At 43.9% G+C, this 17,678-nt stretch overlaps 1 protein-coding gene across 1 annotated transcript in view; it reads left to right on the top strand.

The window, feature by feature from the left end:
- The first annotated feature begins 319 nt into the window (after positions 1-319).
- The window catches only part of SNX24 (sorting nexin 24), a 163,664-nt gene continuing 146,305 nt past the window's right edge, over positions 320-17,678 (top strand). The window contains exon 1 of the mRNA XM_020877553.2: positions 320-601. Within this exon, the coding sequence (XP_020733212.1) occupies positions 542-601 (60 nt within the window). The 5' untranslated portion in view covers positions 320-541. The remainder of the gene's footprint in view (positions 602-17,678) is intronic.

Below are 17,678 nucleotides of genomic sequence, written 5' to 3'. Positions count from 1 at the left end.
CTCGGAATTAGACGCTGACCCTGGCATCGAAGGGGAACAGTAAAGTCTTGGTAAAAGTAGTGCAGGGTTCGCAGCCGTTCATGCCAACCGAGAGTTAAAGCGAAAACTCAACCAGCCAAAACAAAATCCAGAAACTCCCTGCATTTCTGTTCCTTGTCCTGCGATCTGTTACGGGTGGTGTCTTGCAAACTGCAAGCCCAGCGCCTGCTCGAGCCTCCAGGGCAGGGAGCGCCGGGGTGCGGCCCTGTCCCCGGCGCGGTGGCGCGCACACCCCTTTTCTGCAGACTCACAGGTTTCCAGGCCCCGCCTCCTCCGGGCCCAGCTGATCTCCGCCGCCCTTCGGGCCTGGAACCCAGCGCCCGGAGACAGCCCCAGGCCGCCCTGGGAGCGGCGGGCGGCGGCGGAGCCGGGCCGGAGCCGCGCGGTCTCCCGATCCCGCGGGCTCGGGGAAGGGAGGCGGGGCGGCCGGGCCGGGGGCGGGGCGGCGGCCGCGGCCGTGAGCCCGCCCCTCCTTGCCCTCCGCCGGCCGGCTGGCGCGACCATGGAGGTCTACATCCCGTCCTTTCGCTACGAGGAGAGTGACCTGGAGCGGGGGTACACGGTAGGTCCGGACAGGGCCCCGCGAGCCGGACCTGCGGCTGCCGAGCCCGGGAGGTGCCCCCGGCCGCCGCCGCCCCTGCGCGGGGCTGTGTGTGTGTTGGGGGGGGGGATTCCTTCGCTCCCTCCCTCCTCTCTCCTCCCCTCCCCCGGCCCATTCGGACCACTGCGCCCGGGCGCGGTTGTCAAGGAAACGGGCGCCCTCTCCCTGGCGCGGCGGCGGCGGCGGCGGGCTCCCGGGGCGCCCCGGTTTGGTCCCTTCCCCCTCCCAGCCCCGGCCTCCCGGCCTCCGGGCTGCAGCACCGGGAGTCGAGTCCTCGGACGCGGCGCTTGCCGTTCTCCCCGCCGCCCGCCCCCTGGAGCCCGGGATGGGCTGCACTGGTTCTGGCTCAGCTGCCCGCTCCGTCCAGACAAGTGGCTTTTGCGGCTTTTTGGCTGATGCTGTTGGTTTCCAAGTTCGGTAGGGATTCATTCACATGGAAAACGTGTTCATTAAGAAAAATAATCATCTGTAGAATTTATTCGCCGAAGTGAACACATGTGTTACTTTTAGATGATTTCCAAAGTTTTGTTTTTGCTGTTTCTAGGTCTGCAGTGCCTTGAAATGGCAAAGTCAGGTATTCACTGAGCACCTGTTTTATACCTAGGGGGGCTGCGGTCTCAGGAATGAGAAACAGGGTCCCTGCTTTCACTAGTGGAGGAGTGGCGGGGAGGGCAGGGACCATTCCTGGAACCTCTGGGTGATGAGTTTAGAATGGGAGCAGTTGATTTCCCAGTGAACTTAGACATCTTCATCTAGGCAGTCGTTGCTAGAGGGAGAAATGCTTCACCCTGGAGTGGACCTTGGACAATTCTATTTCCATTTAGAGAGCTGGGAGGCTTTGTGGGACTTGCGTAGGGCACTAGGAAGAATTTTTATTTTATTCACTTCTAATTCACTTACTAAACTCCAGTTGCATTAATTTGGCAGAGAGGTATTTTAATCTTTGTCTCCTCTAAAGATTGTTGGGTTTTGGTCACAGCTTATTTGGACCCTTGTTTTTTCATAAAGAGGATTAAATCCCCCTCTCAAAGGAATGTTTAGAATTGAGAGTAGTGATTGAAAAAAGGAAATCCAAGAAGTATGTGGGTTTCTAGAATTAGTAGACTGCTGGGTCCATGTACCCCCCCAAACAAGTACTCAAAGTCCCTTCCCTTGGTAGGGGGATGGGGAGACTTCAAGCAAGGGAGAGCCATTAACAAATGAGTTATGAATTTGATTAAAAATATACCATATCTTATTTTGAAAGGGAGGGGCGGGATGAATTTGAATGTGAACCTGTTTAGGCTTTTTCCTTAGGCCTGAACCCTTGGTTGTCTTTCTTTCTTTCAGGTGTCTTACCTGTCCCGTCAGCCCCAGTCAGCAACAGTCATGGAAGGCCTTCCATCTTTAGGGCATTCTTTAAGGATTTGGAGATTAAAAGGCTGCTTGTCACAGCCCTTGGTCTCAGTAGTCCAAGCTAAAAGTTAATTACCTTCTCAAATAAGCACTTAAGTGAATCAGAATGATTGATTTTCTTCCATTAGACGATCGGTGTTTTTAACCCAAGTTTTCGTGTTTCTTTTTTTCCTGGTGTTATGGCCAGCCATGTGCCAGACTCCAGGTTGTGAATTAATCTGATTTGGAAGGCACCTTTGTCTTGGTAAACTTGGTAGTTAGAAGATTGCTTTTGTGAGGAGAGTTTGTGTGCTTTTTAAAAGTTTCCTTAAAAAAAAATCTTAATGTATTTAGGTTGGTAACAGTTTGTTACTTCTGCAAGTGATTTTTCCTTTGTGAGTTTGTGAAGCAGATATTTTGTATCCTTGGCATAACAGTTTTGTAATTGTTTGGCAGTTTATTCCTTCAGCAGGTATTAACAGAGTGCCTGCTGTGTGTCTCTATTGGATGCTAGGAAGTTAGCCCTGAATAGTAGTTCACCTTCTTACAAAAACCCAGAATTTAAAAGTTTAATCTCAGTTCTAATCTCAGTTTCCTAGGTAAAATCATGTGTATGCGTGCGTGCTAGGTCGCTTCAGTCGTGTCCAATTCCTTGAGACCCCATGGACTGTAACCCTCTGGGCTCCTCTGTCCCTGGGATTCTCCAGACAATACTGGAGTGGGTTCACATTTCTTCCCAACCCAGGGATTGAACCAGACTCTCTTTAGTCTCCTGCATTGGCAGGCAAGCTGTTTATCACTAGCGGCACCTGGAAAGTCTCCAAATAACGTTATTTTACTGTAAAAAGTACCTTTCTACTTTAGTGACTGTGCTTTAAGAAATATTAAATTGCAATCTAACAAATTCAGTGATAGGACATTTTAAGTAGAAGATGATTTTCCCTCCTTGCTTCTTGTCCCATGCCCTCAAAGATAAGCATAAGGATAATTTCTTAGAGACTTTCCCCCCTATGCTATGAAAATGTGTTTTTTCTTTTTTAGAATAAATAGCAGGATTTCACTATAGCTGTCATCGTATAACTTATAGATATCTTTCAGTGCCAATATGGATGGGATTGTATCTTTCTTAGAGATAGCAAAGGGATATTTCATGGAAGGAATGTACCATAATTTGTTTACACAGATCTCTGCTGATGGCCATTGACATTTGCTTCTAATCTTTTAGCAACTATGTCAAATATGTTGAAATAAGACATCCCTATACATGCCTTTTTATGCAAGCTACTAGGATTTCTGTAGAACCATAAATAGAAGGGGTACTTCTGGGCCTCTACGTTTTTATCAGTATTGCTCAAGCCCTATTATTCAAAAAGCATATGCAAAGTTATGCTCTGTGTACAAAGTAATTTACCTGTAAAGAGTGAATGTTTGCCCTTTGATTATTTGAACATTTAGTATGGGCCTGCACCGCGTGCGGTAGGTGGGGAACTGAATGGTGGAAGGATCTTGTTCTTTGCTTGGGGACTCTCAGCCCATCCTGCAGGGGCCAGGTGGGGAAGAGTTGGGGTGCTAATGTCAGCTGGAGTCTGGAGGACGAGGAGGAAGGAACTGGGCCCTTCTGCTCAGCCTTAGGGGGTGTACTGGTGGTGGGGGAAGGGTGTTCAGAAATGCTGACTTTTGAAATCTGATGAGGTTTTTGCTGGGATTGTGAATTCTAAAAAGAGGAAGTGCAGGGCAAAATTTCTTCACCCAGTGATGGGGAAAAAGGCATTTTAAACTCCCAGATTCACCAAACTGAATAGACAAACAAAACAGCAACAACAAGGACACTTCTACATCATTGTAGTTTACAAAGGAGCAGGAAAGGATATTGTAACAAAACGCAGGTCAACCCTTCCCAGCCCGGGGCCCAGCCTCCGCTGTGTGTGTGTTTAATATCTGTTCTGGTTCTAGAAAGCTCCTTGAGGCTAGGAGAGTGTCAGTCTCCTCTGCTTATCCATGTTGTCCTGGGCTCATGCATATTGTCCAGGGTTTATCCATAGGGAAAATGCACTATAAATAGTGAGTGAGTGAGTCTTCTGATAGAAGAAAGTCAGAAGCCCAGTGATCCTGAGGTGTGAAACAGCTCCTCGAGTTGGACCGGGCTGGTGCCGAGTGAATCCTGACGCAGAGATGTGTGGAGAGACCAGCTCCCTAGCTTTGAGAACCGCAAAGGGGTACGGAGTTCAGCTTCAGACCGTGGGACGTCGCTGGAGTTTTAAGGAAGGAAGTAACGTGATTAGCTTTGCATTTAGAAAGATAACCCTGGAGCATTAATCACGGAGGAGATGCTTGCAAAATGACCAAAAAGGAGAGGATGAGCGCCGAACTAAGGCAACTGGGCAGGGAAGGGGGAGGCCTTACAGGAGTCCCCAGGGTCTGGCGACTAGATGTGAGGCAGCAGGGTGACTCCTGTGAACATCGGTGCCAGTGACCAGAAAAGAACTGGCGCGCAGTCAGTTTCATTTGGGGGCCTGCTGGGCCTTTTTGCGGCAGATGAAGCTATTTTGTTTTGGAATTCAGGATACATAGAGAGGTCCAGGCTAGAAATATGGCTCCAGGGGGTCTTTTAGCATCAAAGATAGAAAAAACCATATCAGTTGATGCTCTTCCCAGGAAAAGCATGTAAAAGTGAGGAAGGAGGCAGGACTGAAGGCAAAGCCCTTCTCAGCACGGCAGCCAGACCAACAAGGAAACCTAGGGGTGTGAGGCAGGAAGAGAAAGAAGGTTAGAGGCTTCACAAGGAGCACAGTGCTGGGTGTGACTCTCTGGCCTCTCCAGGAGAGGATGGAGCACAGGCCACTGGACATGAGCGTAAGCAGGCCCTGGGTTCCCATCCTATAGGCTAGTATTGATATTTCCCATTTTCAGATACATGGTTGGTAACAACAAAATGGGCTTCCCTCATAGCTGAGTTGGTTAAGAATCTGCCTACAATGCAGGAGACCTGGGTTCAATTCCTGGGTCGGGAAGACCCCCTGGAGAAGGACATGGCAACCCACTCCAGTATTCTTGCCTGGAGAATCCTATGGACAGAGGATCCTGGCAGGCTACACAGTCCATGGGGTTGCAAGAGTTGGACACGACTTAGTGACTAAAGGGAGAGAGAAAAACAAAAGAAAACTAGAAAGACTGCAGGTAACAACATAAAAGTCTGAATGTATTAGATTTCATTTTCCATGGCTGTAAAAATCAAGGCATTGAGTTAGATTTTCAAGTCCATTTTAATTATATGTGTGTGACTGAGTGTGTTGTGCTTATAAAATCTTTTTCTCGAGATCTTGACTCTTTTACTGGTTTACTTTCTATCATGTTTTTTAGTGCATAAGGCAACTCCATATATACATGGTCATAATATTGAGATATATGTAGGGATAATTACTTTAATATTTTCTGGATTAAAATACACAAATTGAACAATATAATGAACCACCATTTGCTCATTACTCACCTTCAGTATTTTACAATACTTATGTCATTCACCACCTTTCATTCTTCCATTTAAAACAATTCTGCAGTATTTTAAAGCAAATCCAAAATAAAATTTCACCTGTAAATATTTTACTGTGAAAATCTGTCAGCTAGACTTTAAAGAAACATAACCAAAAGGTAAATATTACTGCAAGGTTAGCAAAACCTTAATATCATCCCAATTCTTAGTTGTTTTTGTTGTTTTTAATATAACCCTAGTGCAGATATTGCCTGAGAATTAACAGTGATCTGTGGCAAGAATTATTACTGCCATTTTATATTTGTGGGAGTGAGACCGAGAGATTGAGTAAGGGGGCCTGGCCACTTCCTCTCTCTGTTTACCTGCATCCTCAGAGTAGCTTCCACCTAGCATGAGTTTGAGTAAACTCTGGGAGTTGGTGATGGACAGGGAGGCCTGGCATGCTGCGATTCATGGGGTGGCAAAGACAGGACTGAGTCACTGAACTGAACTGAACTGAACTGAAGTGACCAAATGGTAACATGTTTCAGATTTTAAAAAACAAAAACATTGTATTCTACAACATCCAGAGGAAGAGAGGATGCTTCTTCAGAGCAAGGGCACTTCTCCTCCTTTGTATCTCATTATCCCTAGTTGGTTCCTCAACCAACTGGGGGGGAGTGGTATTCTGTGTGCTGATTGGCTGTCTTCACTATGTTTCATTACAGTCACCATGGCAAGGATCAGTTAACCAGATGGAGTGAAAATAGTTAGGGGGCATCTCTGGAGCTCGGAATGAGGTCAGTTCATCCCGGCCACCTGACCCTGTTAGACACTGCAGTGGGAGAAGGTCGGAAGGATGGTGAAGCCACAGTGCCCACAGCAGTATCTTCCAGCCACCCTTTCTTATAAGCATCTTTGGTGCTGAAGGCCTCTGTGTAACAAGCTGGCACAGTGCCTCACACGTGGTCAACTTGTAGCATAAGCGCTCATTAAACATGTGTTGAGTGATTTAAATCAAGCATGTGTATGTTCCTTACTCTGAAAGACAAGACATGCAGTTTGAAAATATTCTTGACCATTAACAAACAGAATGCTGCATTCACTTGGAAATTCAAAATTTTACAAGACGATTGAATTTTGCAAGGATGGTGCTTAGAAATCGATCTATTCTTTTCAAATAAGCTTTTGATTTTGAAATAATTTTAGATTTTCAGAAAAGTTGCAAAATTAGTACCAACAGTTCCATATCCCCCTCACCTAATTGACTTTTTAACATCATCCATTGCCATGGTGATGTCAAAACAAGGAAACTAGCATCAGTACTTGTTAACTAACTAAGCTCCAGACTTTATGGATTTCACCAGTTTTTCCACTCATGTCCTTTTTCTGTTCCAGGATCTCATCCAGGATACCACAATGCATTTAGTTCCATCTGCTTTGAAATGATACTGTGTTTGTAGTCCCAAGTTGTAGCACGCTGTCTCTAAAAATGAGGCAGGCGTGTTATTAGATATGATCCTGTATGGATTGAATCAAATTTTGAAGCATCTGAAATAGATGCTTCCTTGGAAATTTTTGCCATTTGGCAAAGCCCTATTGATAATATTCCACCAGTTTATGACAGAAGCTGACACAGCATCGCGATGAAAAGCACAGGCTATGGAGGGACTCACTCTGTGTGCCTCAAATCTTGTTCTCAGCGTTTAGCCCAAAGCCGGACTTTGAGCCGGCGTCTTAATCTCCCTGTGTCTTATTTTCCTCATTTGTAAAAGAAACTACTATGGGCTTCCTTGGTGACTAAGTGGTGAAAAATCCATCTGCTAAGGCAGGAGCCGTAGGTTTCATCCCTGGGTCGGAAAGATCCCCTGGAGAAGGGAATGGCAACCCATTCCAGTATTCTTGCCTGGAGAATCCCATGGACGGAGGAGGCAGGAGGGCCACTGTCTGTGGGGTCACAAAAAAGTTGGACACAACTTAGCGTCTGAACAACAAAAGCGGGTACTAGTGCAGGCATACCTCAGAGTTATTTCAAGTTCAGTTCCAGGTTACCGCAGTAAAGCAAATGCCTCAAGAGAATCTAGTCACACAAATGTTTTGGTTTCCCAGAACTATAAAAATTATGTTTACATTCTGCTGCTGCTACTGCTAAGTCGCTTCAGTCGTGTCCGACTCTGTGCGACCCCATAGACGGCAGCCCACCAGGCTCCCCCGTCCCTGGGAGTCTCCAGGCAAGAATGCTGGAGTGGGTTTCCAGTTCCTTCTCCAATGCATGCATGCATGCTAAGTCACTTCAGTCGTGTCCAACTCTGCAACCCTACAGACAGCGACCCACCAGGCTCCTCTGTCCACGGGATTCTCCAGGCAAGAATACTGGCGTGGGTTGCCATTTCCTTCTCCAGTAGTCTATTAAGTGAGCGGTAGCATTATGCCTAAAAAATCAATTTATACACCTTAACTAAAAAAACACCTTACTGCTAAAAATGCTCACCTTCGTCAGAGCCTTCAGTGAATGGTCATCTTTATGCTGGTCGCAGGTCTTCCCGTGATGTTGTGTCTGCTGCCTAATCGGAGTGATGGTTATTGAAGGTTGGGGTGCTTTGGCTGTTTCTTAAAATAAGACAACAGTGAGGTTTGCTGCATTGATGAACTCTTCCTTTCGTGAATGATTTCTCTCCAGCAGGCAATGCTGTTTGATAGCATTTTACCCACAGGAACTTCTTTCAAAATTGGAGTCAGCCCTCTTACACCCTATTGCTGCTTTATCAACTCAATTTATGTCATTTTCTAAATCCGTTGCTATCATTTCAACAATCTTCACAGCATCTTCACTGAGAGTAGATTCCATCTCAAGAAACCACTTCTGTTGCTCATAAGAAGCAACTCCTCATCCGTTTATGTCTTATCATGAGGTTACAGCAGTTCAGATACTTCTTCAGGCTCCACTTCTAATTTTCTTGCTGTTTCCAACACATCCACAGTGACCTCCTCCGCTGGAGGCTTGGACATCTCAAAGTCATCCATGAAGGGCTGGAATCGCCTTCTTCTAGACATCTGGTCATGTTGATGTTCTGACTTCTTCCCATTAATCATGAATGTCCTCAAAGGCATGTAGGATGGTGACTCCTTCCCAGAGGTTTTCAGTTCACTTTGCCTAGCCAGATCAGAGGAATCACTGTCTATGGCCGCGATAGTCTTACAAAATATGTATCTTAAGAAATAAGACTTGAAGGTTGAAACTGCTCCTTAATCCATGGCACAGGCTGTAGATAGATGTTGTGTTAGCAGGCAGGAAAACAGTATGAATCTCTGTCTCCATCAGAGCTTTTGGGTGACCAGGCGCATTGTCAACGAGCAGTCATATTTTGAAAGGAATCTTTTTTTCTGAGCAATAGGCCTCAACAGTGGCCTTAAAATATTCGGTCAGCCATGTTGTCAACAGATGTACCGTCACCTCGGCTTTGCTGTTCCATTTGGAGAGCACAGGCAGAGTAGATTAAGCATAATTCTTAAGGACCCTAGGATTTTCGGAATAGTGAAGGAGCATTGACTTTGTCTTCAGTCACCATTTGCATTAGCCCCTAACAAGAGGTTCACCCTGTCCTTTGAAGCTTCACAGCCAGGCCTTGACTTCTCCTCTCTGCCTATGAAAAGCCCCAGATGACATCTTCTTCCAATAAAAGGCTGTTTCACCTACACTGCAAGTCTGCTGTATACTGTCACCACCTTCATTCAATATCTTAACTGGATGCTGTGGGTAACTTGCCGCAGGTTCTCCATCAGCACTTACTTCTTCACCTTGCACTTTGATGTTACGGAGACGACTTCTTTCCTTCAGCCTCATGAACCAAATGCTGCCTCTTCAAACTTCTCTTCTACAACTTCCTAACCTCCCTCAGCCTTCACAGAACTGAAGAGAGTGGGGCCTTGTTTGAATTAGGCTTTGGCTTAAGAGAATGTTGTGGCTGGTGTGATATTCTATCCAGACCATCACATCTTTCTCCATGTCAGCAGTAAAATTGTTTACCTTTTTTAATCATTCGTATGTTCACTGGAGTAGCACTTTTAATCTCCTTCAAGAACTTGTCCTTTGCATTCACAAGTTTGGTTAGCTGGTTGGTGTAAGAGGTCTAGTTTTTAACTTATCTTGGCTTTCAGCATACTTTCCTCACTAAACTTTCATCATTTCTAGCTTTTGGTTTAAAGTGACAGGTGTGTGACTCTTCCTTTCACTTGTACACTTAGAGGCTACTGTAGGATTTTTAATTAGCCTGATTCCAGGTTATGTCTGTTGTGTGTATATTGCTGTGTTTCAGGGACTAGGGAGGCCCATGGCGAGGGAGAGAGATGGTTAATGGTCAGTTTGTGGCACAATCAAACTTAACATTTATCCGTTAAGTATGCTATCTTATTTGGGCACAGTTTGTGGTGCCCCCAAACAATTGCAGCAGTAACATCAAAGATCAGTGATCACAGGTCGCTGTGATAAAAATAATAGTAGTGAAGATGTTTGAAATAGTGCACAAATCACCAAAATGTGACACACACACGAAGTGAACAATGCTGTTGGAAAAATGATGCTAGTAGACCTGTTTCACGTAGGATTGCCACAAACCTTCAGTTTTTAAAAAATGCAATTTATGTTCAGGACGGCGCAACAAAGCAAAGTGCAATAAAATGAGGTCTGTACCTACTTTGTAAGATGGTTTAAGGATGGGGAGAGAATCTTTACAAAGGGCAAGGAATGCTATCTCTAGCTATGTTCATGATTTATTCATATTATTTCAAGTATGAACTGCCTTAAAGTTTACTTTTTTTAAAAAAGTTATTTAATGTGAATTAATAATGTAAACCAAAGTCCAGAATAAATATTTGTGCTATATAAGACAAACTCCTTGCAGATACTTTGAAGTACTACAGAGGGAACAGTTACATTTAACCAACTCGTGTTCTTATTACAGCTTTTAACTGTATGTTCAATTCAGATTTAGTTTTCTAGCCTTATTTACTACATATTTTTTTTTTCCTTCAAGATCCTAGCAACTAATATCTTTACATAAATGTCAGGATGTCTTCTGGAGGGCGTGGGGATACGCATTTCCCGTCTTCTCCGTTCTCTTCCATTCCCCACTGCATCTCTCCAGAACAAGTGGGTCATCAGGCTCATACCTGTATTCTCATAATGGTTTTGCAAGCACCCATTCAGATTTTTAATGCAATTTCCTGTTATTTTGCTTTATATGTGTCTGTTTTTAATTTTCAATTGTTGTATGTCTTTGTTAACTTCCTTGCTTTCTAGTATAACAAGATGTTCCCAGTAAATCTTTTACCTTTCCAGCCCCAGATTTGGAATTAGCTTTTTCTCTAATGGTCCCCAGTTCCCTTTAATGGGAAATGATTCAGGGACCATGATCTGGACACGAGATGCATACAGTCGGCTGTCTGGGTCTCTGTGGGCTTCACACCCATTCACCCAACCAAAACCTTTTCGCAGTTTGTTGAATCTGGATGCCAAATGGGCCAATATGGAGAGCTGATTGTGTTCGCTGTACTGTGCCCTTTTATGTGAAGGGCTTGAGCAGACTCAGAGTGTGAGGTTGGCTGGGGCTCTTGGAACTCATCCCCCAGGACTTCCAAGGGCTTACTGGGTTTGTGGAGATTTCTAGACCTTTTCTGTGGTCAAGGTAGGAATTTATCTTCTTAGTCTCTTGTGTCTTCAACTGTGTCTTCTTTCTCCCACACTTAAAACTCTCAGTACAGTTGGCTCTCGTTACCTGTGACCCGTTGGTTCCGGGACCCCGTCTGCATATTCAGATTGGAGGATGTTAAAGCTCTGTGGTCAGCCTCTGATAACACCAACTAGCTACCCATCCTCATTTGATTTTATATTCTCCTTAAGTGTTAAAGTGTTCGTCGCTCAGTCATGTCCAACTCTTTGCAACCCAAGAAATGTAGCCCACAAACCTCTTCTGTCCATGGAATTCTCCAGACAAGAATACTGGGGTGGGTAGCCATTCCCTTCTCCAGAGGATCTTCCCCACCCAAGGATCAAATGCAGGTCCCTGGCATTGCAGGCAGATTCTTTACTGCCTGTGCCACCAGAGATGTTTAAAGATTAATTTTGTTTTGAACTCGTGTGAAGTATCTGCTGTATCAGGTGTATCTGCAGAAATCTAGCTTCTGTTTGTGTCTTCTTCACCCTAAGAGAGTGCTATCAATGTCCATTATGAAAAAAGTTATGGTTTATCCTTATATTTCAAATATATATGCAGAAAAACAAATATACTTGTTCCCCTACTCTTTTTCTTAGATTAAACAGTAGGACACTAAGACATCTTCTTCCTCATGCTTTTTTTCTTTTTTTTTTTAATGTAACAGTATATCCTGCAGATGACCCACAGGTATATGCAGAGATACTGTGTTCTTTTCTATAGCTCTTTGCTTTCTGTTGTAGGCTGCATCACTACCCTTGTCCATATTTTTGTATGTTTGTCAGTGTCTCTTTAGATTCCTAGCAGTGGGTTATGAGATCAAAGGCAAATGAATATGTAATTTTGCCAGGTATTGTCAAATTCCCTTCCTGGGATTGTGCGACTCTGCACACCCATAGCAGTTTATGAGAGTACTGGTTTCCTCACAGGCTTGCCAACTGAGTATGTTGTCAGGCTTTTGGATTTTTGCCAATCTGATAGGTGCACAGTATCTCCATGTAGTTTGCTGGCTGAATTCTGATGACTAGATTGGGCGTATTTGAAACAGACTTGTTCCCTTCTAGTTGCCGTCCCCCGCCCCCTGACATAAGGGAGTATTGTGGGTATTTGAAATACACTGTTGTCCTCTTATTGATTTTTATTTAAAACACAGATTACGCCAGGTTTTCACCTTATAATTTTTATTCTAAGGTAGAACCAATATGTGGGTTGAGTCTCACCATCTGCTTTTTTTTAGTTCTTCAAATTTAGATAAATTTAGGAATTCAGAAGTTGTTTTAGAAACTGTGAGCTTTTCTCTCTTCTCTACCTTCCATGTTCTCTCTACCTTGCTAGTGAAACTTAATCTTATTTTCCAGATTACACAAGGCAACTCCCATACCCCCACAGTATTACGCAAGCCCAGTAGAGCAGAAATTCATTCTTGTGGTTATTATATGCCTCTCCTCTCTCAGGCAATGCACTAGTATTGGGGATGCAGGGTAGCTGACTTCAGGCTTGTCCTGGAAAGATGATGGAAGGTTTGCCAGTTTGAGAAGGGGAGGAAGATCATTTCAGGTTCAAGAAAGGGCCTGGGGAAGGATGAAAAGTGTGAGTAGTTGTAAGGAGGGTAGGTGGTGGGGGCAGGACTGGAGTTTGAAGGGTGGGTTGCGTGGTTTAGTGTCGCTGTAGATGCCCAGATAAAATGTTGTCCTGGAGGTACTACAAGTAATGAGAGAGTTTGCTTCTAAGAGGAGAGAAATATCAGAGGCACAAATAACCAAAAACTTATGATAAGATAGTCTCACTGGTAATTAAAGAAGGGCAGAGTTAAAAAGGAGCTTTTTTTTTTTCTTTTTTTTTTTGTAATTTCAATAGACAAAATGAAAAAGGTTGATAAAAACCAGCACTGATGGAAATGGGGGTGAGGGGAGACAGGTTCTTCACTGTCTGTTGGACAGGCCTGTCTGAAGGGGCAAAAAACGTGAAGATATTTGTGTCCCATGTGAATGCTCACTGAAGGGGGACCTCAGCAGAGGAGGATTTTAGTAGTCACATGGATAGGAGGGCCTGTTCTGTGGATGCAAGTCAGCTTCTTCCCCAGTCACCCCTCTCTCTCATCCCTAAGGAGCTGATGAACAAGTAGCCACGACGGCAGGGATGGAGGTTATGCCTGACCTTCCATTCACCAAGGCCAGCCTGGCTCCAGCCACTGATAAGTGCTAACCTGTCATTGCTTTGCCCTGTTGGAGAGATCTGGCCACATGTCCTTCCTCACATGTCCTTGTCATCATTTTCCAGTCTTGTTCTTTCCAGTTCTCTGATCATCCGGCCAGGTCATTGCTCACAACCTATGAGTTGGTATCTGGTAGCATGAAAGGTAACATCTGGTTATTTCTCCTTCCTAGCTAAGTGAACCACCAAGTGCATTGCTCATAGTTCTACTTATTGAATAATTAAAATTATTCTAATTCTTAGGGTGGCTTTCCCTTCACCAGTGTTGTCTCTGGATGTCCCTGAAAGGGGCTTGTATTGTTGCGGGTGTCCACTTTCAGGTAATGCCTGCCTTTGGTGCAGGACCATGTGTCATCATCGTCATCATTTAATCACTAAGTAGTGTCTGACTCTTTGCAACACTATGGGCTGCAGCATGCCAGGCTTCCCTTTCTTTCCCGAAGTTTGCTCAGACTCATGTCCATTCAGTCTGTGATGTCATCCAACCATCTCATCCTCTGTCAGCCCCTTCTCCTGCCTTCAGTCTTTCCCAGCATCAGGGTCTTTTCCAATGAATCACTCTTCGAATCATGTGATCAATGTATTGGAGCTTCAGCCATCTGTAGACCAGGCTCGAGCCATTTCTTCCTCTGTCACTTGATCATGAGGAATTCCCCCAAGAGGCCATAGGTTAGACTAGGAGACAGAATGTAATATAGCTGGAGTGGGAACCATGGGCCATTTGGGCCACTTCTTCCAAGTAACTTGCTTGGACCGTCACAGCCTTCTTGGGCCCTATCCCACCTGTACCACTTTCATTTGACAATGGAGTGTTGCTGTGTGTGCCCAGCATTATAGCCTGGTGAGCTGGTGAGTCTCGAGTAACACCCAGTTCATGAGGAACAGCTCAGGCTGCTTGGTAACTTGGTCCGTGACTAAGTGTTCAAGCTCTGTTCAGGCTCAGTAGCAGTTTCTCAAAGTAGCTGTTTCTCAAAGGAAGAGTTGGTATCCACAGAGGGTGGCAGGGCTTTGATCTAGAATCCTAAAGGCCTGTGTTGTGATGAGCCTGCAAGGTCCTGCCGAAGGCTCCAGATGTCATCCCCATGTGCTGCTGCCCTTCTGGCACCATTGGATATGCTGGATCATCATGGGGGTGGCAGAGCAGGTTGAATAGCAGCAGGACCAATTGCCAGAGCCTCCCCTTGTTCTGGGGTCCACTCAAAACCAGCAGCTTTTTAGGTCATTGGTAAAGGGACCGGGATATGTTGTGTCCAAAATCCAAAGAGGCCCGTGACAGTATGGAGGTCAACTCGCTTTACTCAACCTACCAGTTTAAATTTAATCTGATCCCAAAACACTTTGATAGAAATACCTAGAGTAATGTTTAACTGAATATCTGGGCACCTCATGCTAAAATTAACCATCACATTTCCTTCTAAAAGTAAAATCAGACACTTCATCTGTATGTAAACATTGTAATGTTGTTCTCCCTTTTGTTGTAGTTCAGATGAAAATAACATGAGAAAATGAGCTCTTATATTTTATTATCTGAGATTTATTTTAAACTATGATTTAGTCCTTCCTGCAGTTGTAAAGTTTGCTCTTCAAATACATACTATGGAAAGTTTGTACCTCCATTTTTGAAAAGTGATCATAGTGCAGGGAATAAAAGTTTATAGAGATGGTCTGTTTTCCTTGTTTATTGTTAGTGAACAATTAGATCTCATTGTCAGTAAAAATTGATGGCTGCAGCTTCCAAACTATTGAGCTTGTGCTAATAAATGCAACAGTTGTCCATAATTTGGTGGTAAATGACCTTTAAATGTAGATGTTTACAGAGACTGTCCTTGGGGAACAATTTAACTTCCAAATGACATCCATGAGTACTTGTTATCATTTAAATATGCTTCCTTTTGTCAATAGCAGAATAACAAATACTGGTTAGATTTCTAATGTTGATTCAGATACCAGGAAACCTGCTGAATAAATTAGTGTACATTTGATTTATATTGACCAAAATTTTTTACATTGCTGTGTTACAGGTCAAGGTGACATGCATTTGAATGCATTTAGAGCAGAGGTCATGCTTGACTGACATGAATGCTTACACTGTTTTTAATTAACTTTTAAATATTATCCTAAAATTCCTTCTCAACTACAAATTATTAGGTAGATGATTGGAATTAACTTAGGACACTGGTGGACACCTTATTTTAATAATCAATAGTCTTGATCTCTCCCATAAAAATTATTGGAGTAAATTATTGCTATGTTTTATCTTACAATTTCTAGGGAAATTAGATCTGTTTTTCTCACCGTAGACTCCAAATGTTTTGTCTGCAGGTTTTCCATTGATGGTTTTGCAGAAATAATCTGAGATAGCATGGAAAACATTTGGCAAAGTAATGAAAGAAGACTTACGTAGTTCAGGAAGTACTTTATCTAGCAAATGCATTTTTTTAGTTCCATGAGCATTTTTTCTTTCTTTTTTACTGATGTGTTAGGTGTGCCTGAAGGAGGGATGGTTTTCACGGTAAAGATGTGGGTTAATTTTGTCAGCCATTCATTAGTAGTCCAAAGTAGTATATGTTTTAGGAAAGCTTTAATCAACACATGACTTGCTGTTTGAGAGAATGTCTTCATAATGAATGCTGCTTCTTTGGCATATACATATTCCTGGAAAGAAAGCATTTTGTTTTCAGTGTAGTTTTTTTCACTTATGTCCCTTGTAAGAAGGTTTACATAATTCAGAGGTTTAGAACTGAAATGTGCAAAGGTTTTTATTCTTCTAAACTGTGAAGATTTGTTATCAATCAAACAGTGTGCTTTGGGAATTTTGAGCTTTGCTTCTCAAGGAAAGGAAGCCCAAAGCTCCTCTGTTTTAAGACTTTTCATGTGAACATTTACAGTTGTAAGAAAAACTACCCTCTAGAGCAGGGGTCCCCAACCTCCGGGATTTAATGTCTGCTGATCTGATCTTGGAACTGATGGAATAATGGGTATAAAGTGCACAATAAATGTAATACACTTGAATCATCCTGAAACCGTTCCTCCTGCCCTCACCCACCACCATCGGTAGAAAAATTGGCTTCCACGAAACTGGTCCCTGGTGCCAAAAAGGCTGGGACCACTGGTCTAGAGCAAAGAGGATAACAGCTCTGCCCCCCACCAGTAAACGGCAGAGTTCTGGGATGTCGGGTTAGTTTCAGCCACATTGTAGCTTTCAGCCCGGGTTTCTGTGCCCAGAACAGCCTCAACCTCATATGGCCAACAAGGTCAGAAGAAGTGACAGTGTTGAAAATGTGAATAAGTGAGAAAAGGAAGTGGAGATAATAAAATTGAAAGTGGTGAGAGCATGACCCATGTTCCCTGTGTGTATGAGATGAATCATTCAATAGTGGGAGTGATTTGGAAGGACCGAGGGAGAATCAGGCAGCATTACTTGTAAGTGGACAGACACTTGTGACTGACAGATGGGAAGACTGGGGTGTCAGCAGCAACCTTGGGACAAGGCAGGGAGTTGGAGAAAAATGCCAGTGGTTGATGTGACATGCTGCTGGTGGATGATTCACTGGGATGCTGTCCAAATGAAGGATTGAACTTCTGGTGTGAATAATTAGCTGCTAAAGCTGTGGTGCTCAGGTCTTGCTACACTTTGGAATCACCTGGAAATCTTTATAAGCTAGAGATGCCCAGGTCCCACCCTCAGAGTTAGATGGGTCTGGAGCATGGGCTGAACACTGGAATTTTTTAAGTCCCCTGTGTGATTCTGAACTGCACTAAAAGTGTCCCCACAATGCTTGTAGAGATCACAAAGGCAGGTCACTTGTCCCAGCACCTCTTAATAGCAGAAGTCATTGGTTCTTAGGAGAAATTTCAGGCTCCACTCCCAGGGGTTCTTAGTGTAGCTAAGGCCCAGGCTTTGGAAGGTTGAGCCCTTCAGGTGATTTTAATTTGTAGCTAAGCCAGCAAACTACGGAGTAGCTGGTTTTGAAAAAGACGCCCTGTAGAGTGTATATTTAGCATGAAGGAGAAACGTCAGGTTTGTTTTAAAGCTTTAAAGGCTGATTTATATTCTGATTCAGCCAAAGTGCACCTATGATGGAGTGCTTAAAACCCTCTTCAGTCTTTGGATCCATGAACAAATGAACTTAAGGAAAGCTTTCATGACGTCAGCAAGTTTGAGGAACTTCTAAGGAAAGTCACTAGCAAGCTTTGGAGTGAGACGGATCTGGTTCCATGTTCTGACTTGTAACTTCCCAGCCAGGGAACTCTCATCACCCTCCCCTGG

Source organism: Odocoileus virginianus, chromosome 3 (genome assembly GCF_023699985.2).
Source record: "Odocoileus virginianus isolate 20LAN1187 ecotype Illinois chromosome 3, Ovbor_1.2, whole genome shotgun sequence".
Taxonomy (NCBI): Eukaryota; Metazoa; Chordata; class Mammalia; order Artiodactyla; family Cervidae; genus Odocoileus; species Odocoileus virginianus.
The sequence above is the reverse complement of the archived record's forward strand: the minus strand, read 5'-3'. Positions and strand labels throughout refer to the sequence as shown.